Source organism: Balaenoptera musculus, chromosome 15 (genome assembly GCF_009873245.2).
Source record: "Balaenoptera musculus isolate JJ_BM4_2016_0621 chromosome 15, mBalMus1.pri.v3, whole genome shotgun sequence".
In the NCBI taxonomy this organism is placed as follows: domain Eukaryota; kingdom Metazoa; phylum Chordata; class Mammalia; order Artiodactyla; family Balaenopteridae; genus Balaenoptera; species Balaenoptera musculus.
In genome coordinates, this window is record NC_045799.1 from 13,822,406 (window position 1) to 13,842,065 (window position 19,660).

The 19,660-nt window shown below is 44.9% G+C and overlaps 1 protein-coding gene across 2 annotated transcripts in view; it reads right to left on the reverse strand.

The window, feature by feature from the left end:
- Positions 1 to 19,660, reverse strand: part of EYA2 (EYA transcriptional coactivator and phosphatase 2) — a 259,292-nt gene that overhangs the window by 60,163 nt on the left and 179,469 nt on the right. For both annotated transcript variants that reach the window (XM_036827587.1, XM_036827586.1), the window contains exon 9: positions 13,518 to 13,601. In XM_036827587.1, coding sequence (XP_036683482.1) covers positions 13,518 to 13,601 — 84 coding nt within the window. The remainder of the gene's footprint in view (positions 1 to 13,517; positions 13,602 to 19,660) is intronic.

Consider the following 19,660-nt stretch of genomic DNA (forward strand, 5'->3'; position numbering starts at 1 on the left):
GAAACTCAGGGTGAAATAGCTGCAACTATTAAAGAAATGGAAATCATAGTTAAAAACCTCCTGAAAAATGAAATCTCCAGGTCTAGATGGTTTCACTGGAGAATTCTACCAAACATTTCAAGAAGAATAGCACCAATTCACCACATTTCAAGAAGAATAGCACCAATTCACCACAATCTCTTCCAGAAAACAGAAGAGGAGGCAACACTTCCCATCTCATTTTTTGAGGCCATTATTACCCAGACACCAAAACCTATGGATAAGAAGAGTATTTAAAAAAACACCCTCATTTTTCAAGTAAAAAATGTTCATCATTTACCAGCTCCAGGCAGTTTGTGTTCCTTTAACAGCACCTACAGTGCCCTTAGGGAAACATTATATGATTCCCGGGCTGGTCTTTTGAGGTCAGTGGGGCAGGAACTGTTATTCCAATTTTACAGATGAGCAAACCTCTATTTAGTTCCAAAATATTTTCATCACCCCCAAAGGAAACCCCACACCCACGAAGAAGTTGCTCCCCATTCTCCCTCCCCTCCGGCCCCTGGTAATGACCAATCTGTATCCTGCCTCTGTGGATTTACCTATTCTGGATACTTCATGTAAATGGAATCATACAGTGTATGACCTTTTGTGCCTGGCTTCTTTCCCCTTAGCATAATGTTTTTGGGGTTTGTCCACACTGAGCATGTATTAAGTACTCCATTCCTTTTTATGACTGAAAATATTCCATTGTACGAATATCCTAGGATGTGTTTATCCATTCAACCATTGATGGACATTTCCAAAGAGATTCTTAAACTGCATATTTCTCTTTGAATTAGGTCCTATTGGGGAACTTGCATCAGCGCTTTCCCCTCTCTGCCATCGGAAGGGCCCACAAGTTCACTAATTCACAGAGGAATTGTAGGAAGCAGGCACAGTGAGGGGAACCTCTTATTTCCCTGTCAAAGTCAACCCCCCATACAACCGCCTTGATACCTTCCTGCCACTCACCCAGTGACACCCTCATCACCAAAGGCTCACGGGAATTCCAGTGATCTTTGCACAGCTCAGGAGCCCTATTGTTGGGAAGTAAACACCGTAAAAAAGTGCAGGTGGGGCGCTGGGGGAGACGGCTTCTCAACCTGCTAGTTAAGTGTAAAGGAAAATTGTTCCCATTATTTAGGTTCGCAAGGTGCCCGGGATTTTTTCCCCACCACTTATCAGTGTGAGCAGCACCCCCTCTATTTACAGCGGACAAAAGAGCTTCTCATTCTAACCCAACCAACAATTTGTTGTAGGTTTTGCACAGGAGATTTGAATCCCTCTTATTATTATTATCATTATTTTTTTTTCAGATGCCCTCCAGCATTCGTTGAAAGGTGGGGCTAGAGAAAAAAAGTTGGCCAAAGTAGTCTGGGAAAGCAGTCGCGTTTGTTAAATTTGGGGGCGGAAAATGAGGAGTACTCAGGAGTCTTAACTAGCTCAGAAACCCTCCACCTAAGTAGAAATGGTCTCTCTCCAAGCAGCCAAGAGCACGGGGCTTCAAAGAAAGTCTCTGCTAATGAGCGCTTTTCTGACAACCCCAAACCATCTCTGAAATATATTTTATGTTGGAAGTAATCCTTTAATGCTCTAAAATACATGAGCAGAGGCACTTGGCATGGAGGCCCAGTGGCTCAGGGAAGAACTATTACAGGGGATTAAATCTACAAAGGGTACCACTCCCCTGCCCACGGCCCCTCCAACTGTCATTCACCTCTAGGACATCTTTGAAAGCATTTCCAACCTCTTCCTCATCCACCCCCGCCAGAATGACAACGGCAGATGTTCGCGTCTTGCCCTTACTGGATGGAATACAGTGACTAGTTAAGTCACCACCCCTGGTCCTACAAAGAAAATAATCATTGCTTGAGAAGGCCAATCAAAGTCATCATTTCTTTATTAGCCACAAAGACTAAATACCTTTTACTTAACTGAAAAGAGAGCGGCGGGGCGGGGGTGGGGATGGGGTGGGGGTTGGGGGTAAGGGGTGGGGGGAGGTGGGGATGGAGATTTAAATACAAGGTTTAACCCCCAGTGGGGGAAAGAAATCTCCGACTTCCTCAGAAAATCCTTTCCAAATTGTATTCATCTTGACTTAATCCACATCTACCGAGTGAATTAGGCAGTATTTATTTTGAAAATCTACTTTATAGAGTTCCAAGGACTCTGTTTTCCTTGGGCAGGGCTGACTCCATTTCAGAGCTGGAGGCCGCTGTGAGGGCCCCGGCCAGGCCTTTAAACGTCCAAGGTGCTGGCCTCACATGGTTAACACAATGTAAATAAACACAGCTGAGCCCGGAGAAATTGGAAGGTTTTCTCATTAAAGAAATAAAATAAACAGATGTCCTTAAGCACTTTGGCTTGTGTTTGTCAAAGGATGGAGAGCTCTAGATGTCTGAAAGGCAGAAATGAATCAGAGTCACATCTCAAGGTAGAAGGGGGAAAAAGAAAGAAAAGAATCTGTGGTCCTCTGAATTAACTAATCGTCCTCCAGGGAGGGCACTTTTGATTTGAACCTTAGCAACTTCTACAAATAGTTTTTAACTGCTGGGTCATAAAACCAGGGATTTTATTTCTTCTCAGTTTGTAAAGCAGTAACGGACAGGCCAAGCCGCGTCTCGCCAACTGGATCTGATTGAATCCTGATGGCACTGTGCTGGGTATTGGATTCCGGAATCCGAGCCGGAATCACGTAATTACACCCGCTGAGGGATGGGGGAGGACCGTGGCTGGTCGGAGAGGGCAGGGGAGCCCCAGGGGGAGATGTGTAGAGCCAAAATCTGGCCAGGCTCTCTCTGCCCAGTCTCTTCTAGGTACACAAAGAGGCTAGCAGGATCCACGAGAAAAGTCGTCACCAGGTGAATTCATGGCTTACATCTTGCCTCACAGACTAATGTGTGAAGGTGTTGAGTTTAAATGTCCATTCTGGTTCAGTACATCTGGGCTGGGACCCGAGACCCTGCATTTTTTTTTTTTTTTCTTTTGTCTGCGTCGGGTCGTTGAGGCACGCAGGATCTTTCGTTGTGGCGCGCAGGCTTCTCTCTAGTTGTGGCGCGCGGGCTCCAGGGTGCGTGGGCTCTGTAGTTGCGGCACGCGGGCTCTCTCGTTGAGGCACACGAGCTCAGTAGTTGTGGCGCACAGGCTTCGCTGTCCCGCGGCACGTGGGATCTTAGTTCCCCAACCAGGGATCGAACCTGCGTCCCCTGCATTGCAAGGTGGATTCTTTATCACTGGATCACCAGGGAAGTCCCGACTCTGCATTTCTAACAGCTCCCTGATGATGCCTGTCCCTGAACCACACTTCGAGGGGCCAGGAGGGCTTATGTTACAACAGGGATCTGGCAATGCGGAGTTTCAGTTCCTATAAGAACCCATCGTGAAGATGTCTGAACATTCAGGCATACTTAATGCCTGAGTCTGGGTCTCCCCCGTGACGCAGACCCTGAGCCTGGGATTCAGGTGCAAGCAGTTTATCTGGGAGGTGACCCCAGGAAGCACTGGTGACCGAGTATGGAAGTGAGGGGGGGAGGGAAGGAAATCAACAGGGGCAGGTCCACGAGCAGGCTGCTGCTGTGGACTCTCTCCCTCGGTGGACACCTGGGAGACTGCACCCCAGCTTGTCACAGGTACTTGCAGAGGAAACCGTCATGTCTGTGGGAATAGGGAGGGCTGCAGGGATAAAGGTGAGGCATTGACAGCATCTGCTCCAATGGAAATTCAGTCCCAGCCATTTAACGATGATAATGATGATGTTTTCTATCATCAAATAATCACATCAAGAAATGAATAACTGCAACTGTATTATGGCAAGCCCTCCATGAGTCATCTCGATAGGGCGTTTCGATCTAGTTGGAAGGCTGGAGAGACCCTCCTAAGGAAGGGACGCTGGATAATAGCACGGCTTCTCTTTTATTTGTTGGAGGAGGGGAAGTGATAGGATTTAAACCACATTTAGTGAACAGAATTCCCAGCCATGATAATGGATCCCCAAGACAGACGATCTTTAGGAAGTAAGTAGCCTGTGCTTTGTGGGGAGTATGGTATGGTTTCTGAACCACCTGACAAAGCTTGGAAGCTGGGTGGAGGGAACCAGGGACGCCTGTGTCCCGCAGTCTACGTGGAGGACCCGGAGGGCATGGGGACCAGTAACCTCTGCCCCACGTATCCCACCTACGCTGGGTACAACCTGGCATTGGCAGGTCACAAATGTAAATGCCACTGGGTGGGGGGCGGGCGGTGAAGGAGGCACCACGGACCCATAACCCACAGCTCAGGGAGGATGTGTAACTCCAGGGAGGGAAGGGGGCAGAGGTGAGCCCCAGGTCACACGTCCTATCAAAGGGTCTCCACTCTTTGAAAACTCAGGTCTGGTGTTGCCAGATCTTCCTATTTTCCAAGAGAAGTGAGATATCCAGGTGTTTAGGTAAAACATCCAGATTGTAAAATATTGGCAATGAATTCAGAACTTAAGGAAATGCCAGGGGATCAACCTGTCTTCAAGCCAGATTTGACATAGCCAGTTTGAAACCTCTTATTTTTTCAGATTGAGCAGGGCCTGGCCCTTTCAAAGGGGTGACCTGGAGGGAAACCCTGGATGGGATCCTGCTCGGGTAGGCATCAAGGATCACCTGGCTCCACTGCAGGTCCCCCACCAGCCAAAGGGCCCCTGACTCCAAGCCTGCCTGGAGGAGCCACTTGCTCAACATTCCACAGCCTCTGCTGAGCCCCTGCTGTGGGCCCAGCTCTGGGTTAGGTCAGGCCAGGCTGGCACCCAGCATCTTGGCCCCGGAGAGACGCTGACAGGCCCCTATCTTGTCATGTGTGTGGTTATTTGTTCCCTGCAGGGCAGGCACCTTGGAATCTCATTTCTGCAGTGCTTGCAACCACACATGCTGAAAACTCCCTACCCACGAGCTATTTATTTGTTTATTCAACAAATATTTATCAAGTGGATGTGCCAGGCACTGCCTGGTGCCCGGGGATGAAGCTATGAAGACATTAGATCCAGTCTGTGTGCTCGTGGAGCTCAGTCAAGCAGAAGAGTTCATGCCAATGGCTTTTAATTTTCACCCTGAGGACACTCACGTGGATCACTGGGGATGCAGTTTGGATACATGGTTAAGAGCAGTGGGCCACCTCCTGGCTTTCATCTCCTTCAAGGTAGGTGACCTTGGCTGAATTATGCTACCTCTCTGAGCCTCAGGTTTTTCCAGAGATGGGTATAATAGGAGCAGTCATACCTTATAGGTTTGTGGTGTAAAGCTCAGAGCAGTTCATAAAGGATGCTCGTCACAGCACTGTCTGTGCTGGTGGGGAGCTGGGGGGAGCTTGGGTGTCCTCCCTGGAGGAAGGGGGCATAAGGAAGACGTGGGACCCTGGGATTCAGAGCAGCAGGTGGATGTAGGGTTTCTCACCCGCAGCACTATAGACACTTGGAGCTAGATAATTCTCTGTTGTGGGGCCTGTCCTGTGCATTACAGGATGTTTAGCGTTATCACTGGCCTCTACTCTCTAGATGCTAGGAGCAAACCCCAAGTCATGACAACCAAAAATGCTTGATGTTGCCAAATGTTGCTTGGGGAGCAAAATCACCTCCAGTTGAGGACCACTGAGTTAGAGCAATGGAGTTGGACATAGGGCAACGTGGAAGGACCTAGGGCCACAGTGCAGAGGGAGAAAAGTGAGAAACAAGGGGTATTTAAATTTCATTTACAGACAGAAGAAATAAATGCACACAAGAAGACAATACGTATTTTACAGGAAAGTAAACAAAAGGCTACACAATCGACTATGGGGAGGGGAGGAGGAAGAGTACAAATGGGTCTACAAAGAAACATACGTTTGTACCCACGTGATACAAGAAAGAGGCCTGCGTGGACAAAGAATGTGAATAACTCAACGTTGGCACTTGAGGTCCAACTCAGAAAAAAAAAAAAAAAATTCACAGTGGAGTACTTGGTATATAGTGAATGCACCAAAAAAAATAAATAAATAAAAAGGGGAGAATTTTTTCAAGAGGAATTTGTTAGTTGGCAATAGAGGGAAAAGAGATCAGGTCCCTTCAGAGGGAGACCATGAACAGAAAGTAAGTAAGACATCTCTGGAGCCCAGGGAGTGAGAATAAGGAATTGCTTTTCATTCTTTATCTGCGGTTGGTTCTGCCTTCAAAATATATCCAGGCTGCTGCACTTCTCATCTTCCTCATCTCATCCCCCCTGGTCCAAAAAACCATTATAGGACTGGACTGTTGCAGTAGCCCCCTCACAGGTCTCCCTGCTTCCAGCCTTACCACCCAATAGCTTCCTTTCCTGGGGAGCAGCAAGAGGGATTCTTTAGAAATATAAGCAACAAACCTCATGGCTCCCACTTCAGAGTAAAAGCTAGTTGAGTTCTACTTGACTTGTGCTCCAACCATGCTAGCATCTTTATTGTCCCTCAAATCCATCAAACTGCTGCCTCAGGGCCTTTGCACTTGCTGTTCCCTCTTGCTCTTCCACTAGATATCTGTTCCTCCACTTCCTTTTAAGTCTTTATTCAAAATTCAGCTTCCCCATGAGGGCTCCTTCCCTGGCCACCTTTTAAAAAATTTAATTTCAACCCCTTTCACCCTGTAATACTTCATATACTTCAAAGGATATTATCAATAAGGGGAAAAGACCACCCACAGAATGGGAGAAAATATTTGCAAATCACATATCCGATAATGGACTGTTACCCAGAATATATAAAGAACTCTTACAACTCAAAAATAAATGACAAATAAACCAATTAAAAACGGGCAAAGGGTCCATCAACAGGTGAAAAGATAAAGAAGATATATATATGTGTATACACACACACACACACACACACACACGCACACACAATGGAATACTACTCAGCCATAAAAAAGAATGAAATAATGTCATTTGCAGCAACATGGATGGACTTAGAAATTATCATACTAAGTGAAGTAAGTCAGACAGAGAAAAGACAAATCTCATATGATATCACTTATATGTGGAATCTAAGATATGACACAAGTGAACTTATTTACAAAACAGGAACAGACTCTCAGACATAGAAAACAAACTTATGATTACCAAAGGGGAAAGGTGGGATTAGCACCTTTCCCCTTTGGGATAAATTAGGAGTTTGGGATTAGCAGATACAAACTACTATATACAAAATAGATAAACAACAAGGTCCTACTATATAGCACAGGGAACTATATTCAATATCTTGTAATAAACTAATGGAAAAAAATGAAAAATTATATATATATATATATATATATATATATATATATATATATATATGAAACTGAATCACCTTGCTGTACACCAGAAAATAACACAATATTGTAAATCAACTATACTTCTATTAAGAAAACCAATAAATGATTTAATAGGTATTTCTCTAAAGAAGATGCTACAAATGGCCAATAAGTACGTGGAAATATCATTAGTCATTTGTCAACATAATTAGTCAGAGGAATGTAAACCAAAACCACAAGACATCACTTCACATCCACTAAGAGGACTATAAGCAAAAAGACAGATGATAACAAGTGTTGGTGAGGATGTGGAGAAACTGGAACCCTTATCCTTTGTTTATGGGAATGCAAAATGGTGCAACTACTCTGGAAAAGAGTCTGGCAATTTCTCAAAAGGTGAAACAGAGTTGCCATATAACCCAGCAATTCCAATCCTAGGTATATACCCAAGTGAATTGAAAACATATGTCTATGCAAAAACTTGTACATGAGTGTTCACAGCAGCTTTATTCATAATAGCTGAAAACCCAACTGTCCATCAACTGATGAATGGATAGACAAAATGTAGTATATTCACACACTGTAAAATTATGCAACAATAAAAATGAAGTATTGGTATATGCTACAACATAGATGAATTTCAAAAACATTATACTAAGTGAAAGAAGCCAGTCACAAAAGACCACATATTGTGTGATTCCATTTATAAGAAATGTCCAGAAGAGGCAAATCTATAGAGACAGGAAGTAGATTAGTGGTTGCCAGGGGCTGGGGTGGGCGGTGCCGGAGGAAATGGGGAATGATTACTAATGGATATGGGGTTTCTTTCTGGGGTGATGAAAATGTTCTAAAATTAGATGCTGGTGATGGTTGCACAACTCTGAATATACGAAAAACTAATGAATTGTACACAGTGAAATGGTAGATTTATGGTATGTGGGTTATTTCTCAATAAAGCTGTTTGTTATTAAAACACACACACACACACACACACACACACACACACACACACACACACAAACTGGGCCTAGAGTTGAGCTTCCAATTGGTACTGAGCTGCCTGGAAGGCAGGGCACTAAAGGAGGAGTCAGGGCTGACCCACTGTGAACCCAGGAAGACTGCTGATCAGTTCCCCTTATGAGCCCTTCCTGGCCACAGGCAAAGGCTCCTGACCACCTTGCATTTGTCTAATCCCAGCTGGAAAAAACAGAGTTCAGGGACTGCAGGGAGGTGGGGTGGGAGGAGAGGTTAGGAAAGAGGCGGCCGGCAATCACTGGCGTCTCTGGCTCTCCAGGGAACCTCTAATGGATCCACAAGATGTGGGGAGGTACAGCTACCAAAGGGATGCTCTGGTTTTGAGCGCTGGGTAGGAAGAGATGGAAAGGAAGTGGAGAGATGACAGCCTTGAGCAGCACATGCCCTGACTGGGAACAGGAGAAGGGCCCAGTTTCTGTTTTAAAAGTCAAACACTCTGTTTTTGAATCATTTCTTCATCATTTTAGCTCTGTTGGTCTTATTTCCCTAAGTAAACAGTGAGTCGCTCCTTCGGCTGGGACCACAACTGATATGATATCTGCTTCCTGTACAGTGCTTAACACAATGGCCATGAGCAAAGAGCTGCTGGTCCTTGGTGTAGATGTATGGAGGGTCACGACCTTCAGAGCCCACTCTGGACACACTCCTCCCTCCAGGATCCTCACCATCTTCTGGAAAGAACACTTCAGTTTTCTCTGGGGTACCATCCCTCCCCAGCTCCATCCATTTGGTTGGGATGGAGCTGACCTGCTCCTCTACTCCCTCCATGCCAGGCTCTTGATCTAGGTTGGCTACACAGAGCCACAGAGTTTGATGTTTGGATGGGCATTTGACCCAGTTTGAGCCAATAAGATTCAAGCCTGGGAGTTGTGCTGGAATTTGGGAAGTAGTCTTCTTTTTCAGTTGGGATTTCTGAGAAGGAGTTGCCACATGGAAAAAGTCAGCTGAGGGATGCAGAAAGACCAAGCCCTAAGAACACTGCTTGAGCTTCTGGATCCAGCCCAGGCTGAATCCCATTACCTCTGGGTTTTTCAATTATTGTCATCTAATAAATTCCCTTTGTAGCTTAAACACGCCGTGCTTCAAGCTGAGAGTCCCACTTGATACCAGCTATTAATAATGGGTTCCATGTGGCTGCAGCTATTGGAAGAGCACAAACAGAAAGAGATGTGGGCCAAAAGTCAAGGCCATGAATTTAAGTTCCATTATGAATACCCTGACTACATAACCTCCCTGTGTCTCAGTTGTTCTGTCTGCAGAATGGGGCTCACACTCCTCTACGTCCTCTCCTCTCCTCTGTCTTCCAAGTTTATAGCTGTAGCCCAGACCTCTCTTTGGAGCTTCAGACCCACAAATACAGTTGTCCTCTAGGTGTCTTGAACAGAACGAATTTTATTTTTCCTCAACAATTTTCTCTTTCATTGTTCTTCCTCTTACTAATGGTACTTTGTGCTAGAAAATGCTAGCTGTCCTCTAATATCCCTTCTTCCTTTCTCCCTCTCAGAATAATAGAATCCTTGAATTTTAATAGACCACATGACTAGACTACATTTCCCAGACTCCTTTGCAGCTGAAGGTAGCCATGTGATCACGTTCCAGCCAATGGCACGTGAGCAGAAACGATCTGTGCAACTTCTGGATCTGGCCCTCCAAAGAGAGGGAAAAAAATAAAAATGAAAAAGAGAGAGGTGGACTCCCCTTTTCCTGCTTCCCCTTCTTACTGCCCGGAATGCAGACATGGGGGTGAGCTACGTTTCATCTTGCCAACGAGGGCAATGCTCCAGGAATGGTAAAGAAAAAGATGGAAGGAGGTCTCCATCCCTGGTACTGGGTAGCAGCCTTACCAGCCTGAACTGCTTATGCCTGGACTACAAGGTGAGAGGAATAAACTTCTATCTTGGTTAAGCCATGGTTAGTTTGGGTCTCTCTTAGGGTGGCTGGATTTAGGAAAACCAACCAACCAACCAACCAACCAACCAACCTCATTCCTCACTTAAAAGAGCTGGAGGAGTAGAAAATTCTAGAAGAGGAATAATGATGGCACTGGAGACCTGGGGGCTCCAAGAGCATCTCACCTTAGTTTTCCCTGGACATCCTGGGAACACCCAGAGAGGCAAGTGCACCTGAGGTCTACCTCTCGTTATCTCCTGGATGACCTCACTCTCTCTGGGCCTCAGTTTCTCCTACTGTACCATGGAGACAAATTGACGTTATGGTCTCCCAGGTCCTTCCAGCTCTGACCTTCAGTGGTTCTGTAATTCTAGGATGGATGTTGAAACTCAGATGCCAATGGGGTCAGAAGGGTCCCCTAAACAGGCCAAGTGGGGCTGTGGATGGGCTGGAGAGTGTACACCCCCGCTAACTGGGCAGCTGTTACTCAGCCCCTGCTGATTGCTGCCACATGGGAATGCAGGATTGCTAGGTTTTCTAATTTTTCAAGAAGACTTGGAAATTGCAATTGTTTTGGTCTGTGCAATCTCCTGATTTTTTAAATGTTGGCGACAAATTCACATTTTTTCGAACACTCTAGGGGCCAAACACAAATGTCTGCAGGCAGAATTTGGCGGGTGGCCCCTAGTTAGGAATTTTTTGTTTTGATACTATTTTCTATCCTACCTACCTTCATTCACCAAATATTTATTCGATGCCTACTAGGTGGGGGGCACTGTTCTATGCTCTGGGGACAAAACAGAAAAAAAAAGTGCCTGTCGTCATGTTGCTTTCATTCTAGAGGATCATCCCGATTCATTTTCCCAACAAATATGTATTGAGCAATCTGGTCCATGCACTGTGCTTAGTTGGGTTGATAAAAAATGTTCATGGTCTCTGTCCTCAGGGCACATATAGCTTAGAAGGGAGACAGAAAATAAGTGCATAATTATAATATAAATGAAAAATAGAGTTATGGGGAGAGATGCAATTTAGATGGGGGTGGGGGTGGTTAGGAAAGTCCTCTTGGAGGAAGCTACCTTGAAAATGGGAACTGAAAGATAAGTATGATTTAACCTAATACCTGAACTTTCTAGAACATTCTAGATTATAGCAGAAGCTTCCAGTGTGCCCCTCTTCTGTGTCCTCTCAACATGCAGAGGCTTCCTCCTGTTAGGACCTGTGATTCCCTGCCCTAGGGTTTTCATGGGACAGGCCAGGACAGGGAAATAACCCCCCCCCGAGAAAAAGCCCTCAACCCACGATGGAAGGGAATGTGTAGATAAATATCCCAGCACCCTTGCTCCTTGGGGGAGTCAATTCTGAGGTGTGTTCCGGAGTAGCCCAGAGGTCCCCGGTGGTTCTGAGTCCCAGGTACCCGCAGCCATAGCTATTTACGTACCCTGTATTGGCTGCCCTCCCTTCCCCGCCTCACTTGCCCACTCTGCACCTAGTGCTCCCTGGGATCACCCCCCACCTAAACTACCAGCACTCACTCCTGGTCTCAGGCTCTGCTTCTGGGAAAAACTCAGAAGAGATGGGAGAGACGGTGGCAGGTTCCGAGGACAAAAAGCAACTCGGGACAAGTAAGAGAAAACAGGGCTGGAGAGTAGGGCAGAAGCCAGCTCATGAAGGGCCTTGGAGGCTGGGCTTGGGGTTTGTCAATGGGGAAGCCGCTGACGATTTTTCAGTAGAGGAGAGACCAGGCTTGTATTTTAGGATGACCCCTCTGTAGGGGGCTGGAAAGGGCAAGAGTGGAGACCAGACAGCTGGAGGGGAAGGTGGCTGGGATTGGGTGATGGGATTGGAGAGAGCTGGCTGGTGATAAGTGACATGGACCAGGTGCCATGGGGCCCAGAACAGAGCTCTGGGCTTTGTCCCTGTCTTGAACGAGGCTGTAACTTGGTTTAAAGAGTGGTAGTGAGACACAGACACAAAAATCTTAGCCTAGATTACAAAGCCCTACGCAATCCATGGGAACTGAATTGTTGCACGAAGCTGTGGAACTTCTCAAAGGGTAAGAAGAGTGAAGGAATGGTTCTTGGGGGGGGGGGCGGTGGCTTTACTGGGGTGGTTAAAAACCATAGAACACCCAGCCTGGGTGGGCAACTCACTACTGCAGCCCCTTTGGGAAAGCCCAGTTTTTTTGCAATAGCTGCCAAGTCCGCTCTGGTGCTTTTCAGCAGCTCTGGACTCTGCCATCCTTTACCTAAGCTGTGCACACTCCAAAAATGCATGCCGGATTTCCCGCAGGCACTGCTAGACATATTAACGGCATTCCTCCTCGGCAAGAGATTTCTGCACCACCAACACCATTTTTATATTCTTTACAACATAATGGCAGACGATAAATCTATCTTGCTAATTACACATCCAGCTTGTTATAACCCTCATAAAAAACACGAGCAGCTGGAAAAGCCATGAGGTGATGTCAAATCATATTCCTGGGCTCTAAACAGAAACAGAAATATTTTCCAGGCGCTGGTGAGTCTCATGGTTCCCACTCATGTGTGGGAGCAGCTGCCAACAGGTCGCTTACCTCGGACGAGCTGACGGTGCGTCTGTCCCCTAAAGCCCCGCCCTGCCACCTCTACCTGTCTCCCCGAAGAGACGGCAGGCGTCTGGAGCATCCACACGTGGTTTGATACAAAGCCCACGGGATCGGCAGGGTTTGGGTTTCAGCGGTTGGGTTCATTTTTGCATTATTAAGGGCGTTTTGACATTTCTTGCATGGACCACCAGTCAACCGACAGCATCTGCCCGGAGCTCTAACTGGATGGTTCCCCGACATAATTTGTCGGTGATACATTTGCAAAGCTGTTGCTAAGATCCATGCTGGAGCTGACAAAATGCCTCCCCCTTGTCTCAGAAAAATGGAAGGAAAATTAAATTCATCTGCCGGAGACACTAAAATAAACAACAGGGAAGAAGAAAAGTACTTTACCTCGTTTTTCAGCTAGGATTACTGGGTTTGGCTGAAGCATCTCCTAGCCCTCTTAGGAGGAGGGAGACAGCCGAAGACTACAAGCTTATATCCTATCAAGTGGATGTTGAATGTTTCATGTGTTGGAAGAAAAGGCATGGGAGAAGCTAATTAAAATTTCACATGTCAAGGGAAAATTCCATAGGCCTTCCAAAGCCCGGCTGACGCAAAGGGGCAGCTTGTTGGAGAAGCTGTTGTATCAACTGCCCTCACAATTCCCAAGACAAACCAGCTGGACAGACTGTCACGTTAAAAAAAAAAAAAAAAAAAGGAGACAAAATGGATTCTTACCTTCCCGTATCTGGAGGCAAAAGTCCCCGTGAGTAAGGAGTGAAAAATAATTATTGTCTCATCCAAGTCCCACACGAACACACGCTGTGATGAAAGAGAGAGAAAGGAGACAAATGCACTTGCTTGCATTTGACTTAATGTCTGCAGAAATTGCAGAAATTAATTCCCTGGGAGGAAAATATGTCTTAAAAAACATTATCTTTAAGTTATAAAACATGTGACTCACACATGTATCCTCGAGTCCCCATTCAACCTCAGCTGTGCAAAATATATTCTGATGGCCAATTTTTTGGGTTCCTATCAACCCATAGATGCCAGAACCAAGACGCCTGTTCTTGCCTTTCACATAAAAGCTCAAAAAAGGAGTTCAGTCCAAAAACAATAAAAATCGTATAACTCATTTGACAAAATGAAATACTACCATTTTACATTCACTGCTCACCATAAGCCCAGCTACTTCTAAACATTTCTGTTTTTAGCAGTTCTGCTGATTACCTTTATAACTCTAAATAACATACTTTTACTTCTTGATTTGCCAACTTTAAACAATATCTTTTGACTGGGCAATGTGAAAGATGAGGGTTTAGCTCATGGTAAATCTCCCCCATTTCTCCAGAATTTAATATTTTTCACATATGCGAACCCCTCTATTTCCAATTCCCATCAGCACTGGATATTTTCTCTTGGCTAAAACAGCAAACCCAATATGGAAAATATGGACATTGGTGTCCCTACCCTTTCCCACTACCTCCTCGCCTCTTGAATAGCTGAGCTTTAGCCTCACTTTTGCATTGTCAATGTGGATAAACTGGTTTGTGCACTGGGTTTTATAATTGTACTTAAGACTTCTGTGCTCTGTCTATATGTTGATTTTAAAAGTTGGTAACCAGTATAGAGCATTTATGTACATCTTGTGATTACTGTTCACTGCAGAGTGAAGTAATGTGCTGGGATTTCACTTCCTTCTCTACGTATCTAATTTCATAACTCCAGAGCCACTTTAAGGAGACTGTTCCTACCACCCAGGTCATGTGTATTCTCCTTTCTTGTACTCCATCCTGATTAAAATCGTGCCATATCTCAGTTTGTTCATAGGAATCACGCCTGCCTGGAATAACTTTTTGTTTTTGCTGGAGCTTATTAATTGCTTTAATTCCTTCCTTGTTTCCAATAACATGCCTTCAGTAGAATTTCAAATTCAGCCACACCCTCTATATCAAAGATGTTCTTCCTCTGTGACAGAATGTTCCAATGTGGACTGGATCATCTTCAGGCTTGTCACACAGCTAGCATCCTGAGACTTCCCTTTACTGCATTTCTGGGTCAGATCCACTGTTTTCTGGATCCCAAGTCTCTTTCTTGGTTTTCTTCCTTGTTTTGCTTGAGTACATCCTTAAGTTGCTTCTTCTGAAAGGAGCATGGAAAGTAACCTTCCTGCATTTTTGCTAATCTGATCATGTCTTTATTTTGCTCTAAGGTTCCTCTGGGTGCAGAATTCCAATTGGAAAATAATGCCCTCTAGATCTTTGAAAGAATCTATCTTGTGTCAAGCATGATTAATGAGAAGTCTGATGTTTCACTGATCCCCAGTTCTTTACAGGTTTTCCTTTTTTTCTCTTTGGATTTTTTAGGCTCTTTTCTTTGTACTTGGCATCCTCAAATCCCATGAGGATATATCTAGGTGTTGTCTTTTTTCATTCATACTGTTCAGCACTCAAACATTTCTCAAGCCTATTTCTTTAAATAACGTCCTCCTATCTTTCCCATTGTTATATCTTTCTGGAATTCCCAATAGACAAATTAGATCTTTTGGATTGATATTGCTTATCCTTTAAAAACAGTGTTCTGTAATTTTGTCTTTTTGATCTATGTTCTCAGAGATTTCTTTAACTTTCTCTTCCAACCCTTCTATGAAACTTTTGATTCTCACTATCATTTAAAAATTTACAGTAGCTTTTACTTTGTCTCTGAGTGTTCCTTTCCCAATAGCCTGCACTTCTTTCTTCGTGGATACAAGACCTCCTTGAATCTTTATAAGAAAACCAATCAGAATTTTTCTAAGATCTTTTGTGTTTCTTAAATTACCTCTCATAGTTTATCCTATTCATTTATCTTGGCCTCAATTTTTTATACTGCTGGTTTTCATAATTTTTTCTGGTGATCATTATTTTTAAGAACAAAAGGCCTGCGTGATCATTTATGTAGCTGGTGTTGGGGGCAACAAAGGCACCTACTCAGTCTACCATCTTGAATGGGCCACCTTGGAAAACTCTCGGGGGGTCAGTGGTTGTATTTACACATTTGCAATGCCTTTAAAAGTAAAGAGAAAGGTAGTATCTAGAAAGAAAAAGGTCAATTAATGCAGGTTTTCAAAACAATTAGTAGACTTGAATATTATTTTGTGAATTTTTTTTTTTTTTGCCTCATGTGTCAATCTTGGCATCTCCCAATTCATGCCACTGGCCCAACTCCTTGCAAAAGTCCATTTTTACATGGAAATGATTCATTTAAGATAATTAGACAGCCATAAGTTTTTACTTATTCATTCAGAAACAATTTTTAGTGAATATTATTGGAATATTATTTTGTAAATTTTTTGATCTTTTACATTTATGTGTATGTAAATGCTGGGTCATGATAATAAGTATTGTTCTTATTATGGGTCATGGTAAAAAAAAAAGTTTGAAAACCACTGTTTTTGAAGAGAGCTTCTGGGGTTTAAATATGCTAAGTCCTAATTTATCTGAACTAACTAGGATGGATCAGTTAAACTTAGAAATTTTGGTAGGAGAATTCTTCAAAAAATCAAGTAATTTCAAATTTAATGCTGACTCCTGAATTTACTGCCTATATCCTCTCTGAAGAGGGTCTGTCCCTCTTCCCCACTAGCCCACCATTCTATCTCCCTGTGTTAGATTCTCAGTGGGTATACTGTTCCTGGCGGACACTCTGCTCGTGACCCTAACTCTTTAGCCCACCAGGGTTTGGGCCAGGGGTGGGCCCCTAACCCCAGCTGGGTCAGAGGCCTTTCCTTGGGAACTCAAAATTGAGACCTGGAAAGAAATTCATCGTCTTTGGGTGGCTGTTGGTAGCAACGTGATCTGAAGGACAGGGAAGACTAGTTTGCAGAGAGAGAGGAACAGAGGGGTGAAAGATGGAAACACGACCCAACACTTTTGCAGGACTTGGTTTTAGTTAGAAGTAGAGTGAGGGGCCTGGAGGAGAGTCATGCCCACTGAAAAGACACTATCGCTTGGGGATTCTAGCACCTACACTGTGGAACATAGGGAGAGAAGGTGTAAATGCGTTTCCTTGCCCCTCCTACCTTCTGGTTCCAGTATCTTGCTGATACTTGCTGTACCCTTGGCTCTTGGGTTCTAAGAGAATCCCTGTATCCTTAAAATAAACTCTGCTTTTTCACTTAAGCTAGCTCAAGTTGGTTTCTGGCACCTGCAGTCGAGGGATTTTAACTAATACATAGTCAGAATTTTCCTCCTTTCCACTTCTCTACCTAATTTCTCTCTCGTGGGCTGCAGCCAGTAGCAACAGTGCCAAAGACTTAAGAGGTGCGACCCATGCAAAACCTCTGTGCTGATATTGAGCATGGCGGTGGAACACAGCTCACACCTTTTCAACTGTTCCTGCCCAGTGGTACTTACTCTGGAATCAAGAAGCAGATGTTTCCAGAATAATATCACCCCATAATCCTTCCATGCCCCCCCACCCCCTTCTCAGCTTAATGGAAAAATGTCTCTCCGTCCCCACTGTCCCCTACCAAGAGCAGAAACCACGTCAGGTGATCGAATACATTTTTTAAAAATATTAAAGTACGTGTTGCTCTCCAGGATTTCTATAGCTCTGCAACTTCAAGCTGGTAGAAAATCCTCAGGCATCTGGGAAGGCAGAAAGCAAGGGTGATCAAGAGTCAGTAACTTTTCTTCTAGCCTTGTGCAAAGGCCTAATCCCCCTGAAGGGTTTGTACCAAGTCTCCTTGGTTTTAGAAGGTGGTGGCTTTAAGAATTAGAGGAAAAGCAAGAACAGAATCCTCTGGACTGAGAAGAGTCCCATGAGCAGTGGGAATACTTGCTCTCTGGCAGGTCCCGAGGGCAGTCGAGCTCACAGAAGAGATGGCTGTGTATACCAAGTGTAGGGGACGAGCGTGATGTTCAAAATATTTAACACTTTCTAGGATGATCGGAACAGACACCAGCCGTAAACAACTGCTACTGCTCTCTTAGTGAATACTGGCTGACTAGCACAGCCCTACTAGTGACACCGGTTAGCTAGTACAGCCCTACCAGTGAACACTGGCTAAGTATCAAGTGTCTGGGTATTGGCCATCCGTTGTTGGGGTCCCCAGCATCCATCTCCTTCTTAGAAGGAGCACCTCGATTTTCTTTTCCCTTTGTGTGCTATCTTGGTGAGACTCTCAATCAGGGGCAAGCATGAGGATCCAGGCCAGGCCAATGGGATGCTGCCTCCTTGGAATCGGACATCAAGTGACGTGGCGCTAGAATCTCAAATATCTCGCTCTCCAGAAGGGGCCGGCACCCTGAAGGTCCCCCAGATTCCCCACCGTGGCCTTTGTTACTATTCTTTCTAACCTTGGTTGTATCACTTCCTCTCCATGCTGTTCCCTCCCAGTAGATCCTTTTTTGCTTAAGTAACCAGAATTGGTTTCTGTTGCTTGCAACCAAAGGATCGTAGCTAATACTCCAACGTTCTTACTCTCGACAAGGATTTCTATGCCCAACATATGGCATGGAGACCCCAGAGAACAGCTGGACTTTCAGTGACCACTGCAGGTACTGACAATGAAAAAGGCAGTGGCCGCCAAGCCACAATGGACAAAAGAGGCTATTATTCTGTTTTCTGAGACCACTTGAACCCTGAGATTCTCATATAATTCTGGGAGGGGAAAGGCCCCAATAATGAAATGGAATTTCCTACCACCCTGGTGGGTGGGGACTCAGAGTCAAAATGGCACTGATTTTAAGGAAATGATGAAAACGGTATTTCTTAGCTTATCTGAGTTTGCTGGCTGAACTTTGTAGCTGCTCCATAATTTGTACAGGATTATCCACAGGGATGTGATGATGCTGCACTTGGATATCCTGACAGTGACTCAAGCTTTGCCAATACCACCCATGTATACCCATGGCACACTCAAGCCAGCAAAATGACTGCCTTCTGCAAACAAGTACAAACTCGTGCATGTGCCCATTTTTCTCCCTTGATAGGTAACACTTGCTTCTGTCTGTTTTGGGGGCATCCATCTTGCCTCTGTCCCTTCTAGTGGTCTTCCCCATCTTTCATGCATGTTGTTCTTTTTTGTTTGTTTGCTTGGGAAAATGTCAGTGCCTGACCAATAACCGCACACTTGCTTTATTACACTAAAGATTGGCGCGTCCCTTAGACCAGTAGTTCTCAGCCTGGGCTGCACTGGAATCACCTAGGGAGCTTAAACATACTGACACCTGGGTCCCACCCCCAGGGAATCTGATTTAATTGATCTGGGCTTGAGAATGAAGGTTTCTCAAAGCTCCCCAGGAGATTCTCATGTGCAGCCCAGACTGAGAACCATCGAGAAACTCAGAATTACAGAATGATGCAAACTTATTTGAGCCAGCCTCCTGTCTTCAGGTAGATAAATATCTAAGCCATAGTAGAATCACTAGGGGAACTTTCAGAACTCCCTGAAATGTCTAGTTAATTAGTCTGGGATGGGGCCTGGGCATCTGATTTTAAAAAGCATCCCAGGTGATTCTATCATGTAGCCAAGGTTAAGAATCACTCTAACCCAGTGGGGAAGGTCCACTATCCAATGTCATCTTTACTGGAGGCTCTCAAAGTGTGGTGCCCAATGCACATCAGCATTGTCTAGGAATTTGTTGGAAATGCGAATTCTCAGGCCCTGCCCCAGATCTACTGAATTGGAAACTCTAGGGGGTGGCCCCAGCCGTCTGGGTTTTCGCAGGCCCCCAGGTGATGTTGTTGTGGCTCACATTTGACAATCACCCATCTTTACCATCTCTAGGGTCACTTTTCCTAGCCTGGTCAGTCAACAGTGCTTCCGTGTGGCCAACCGAATTCTTCCCTCCTTTTCATCAAGGGCCCTTTTCTCTGTTCCTGCACTTTGTGAA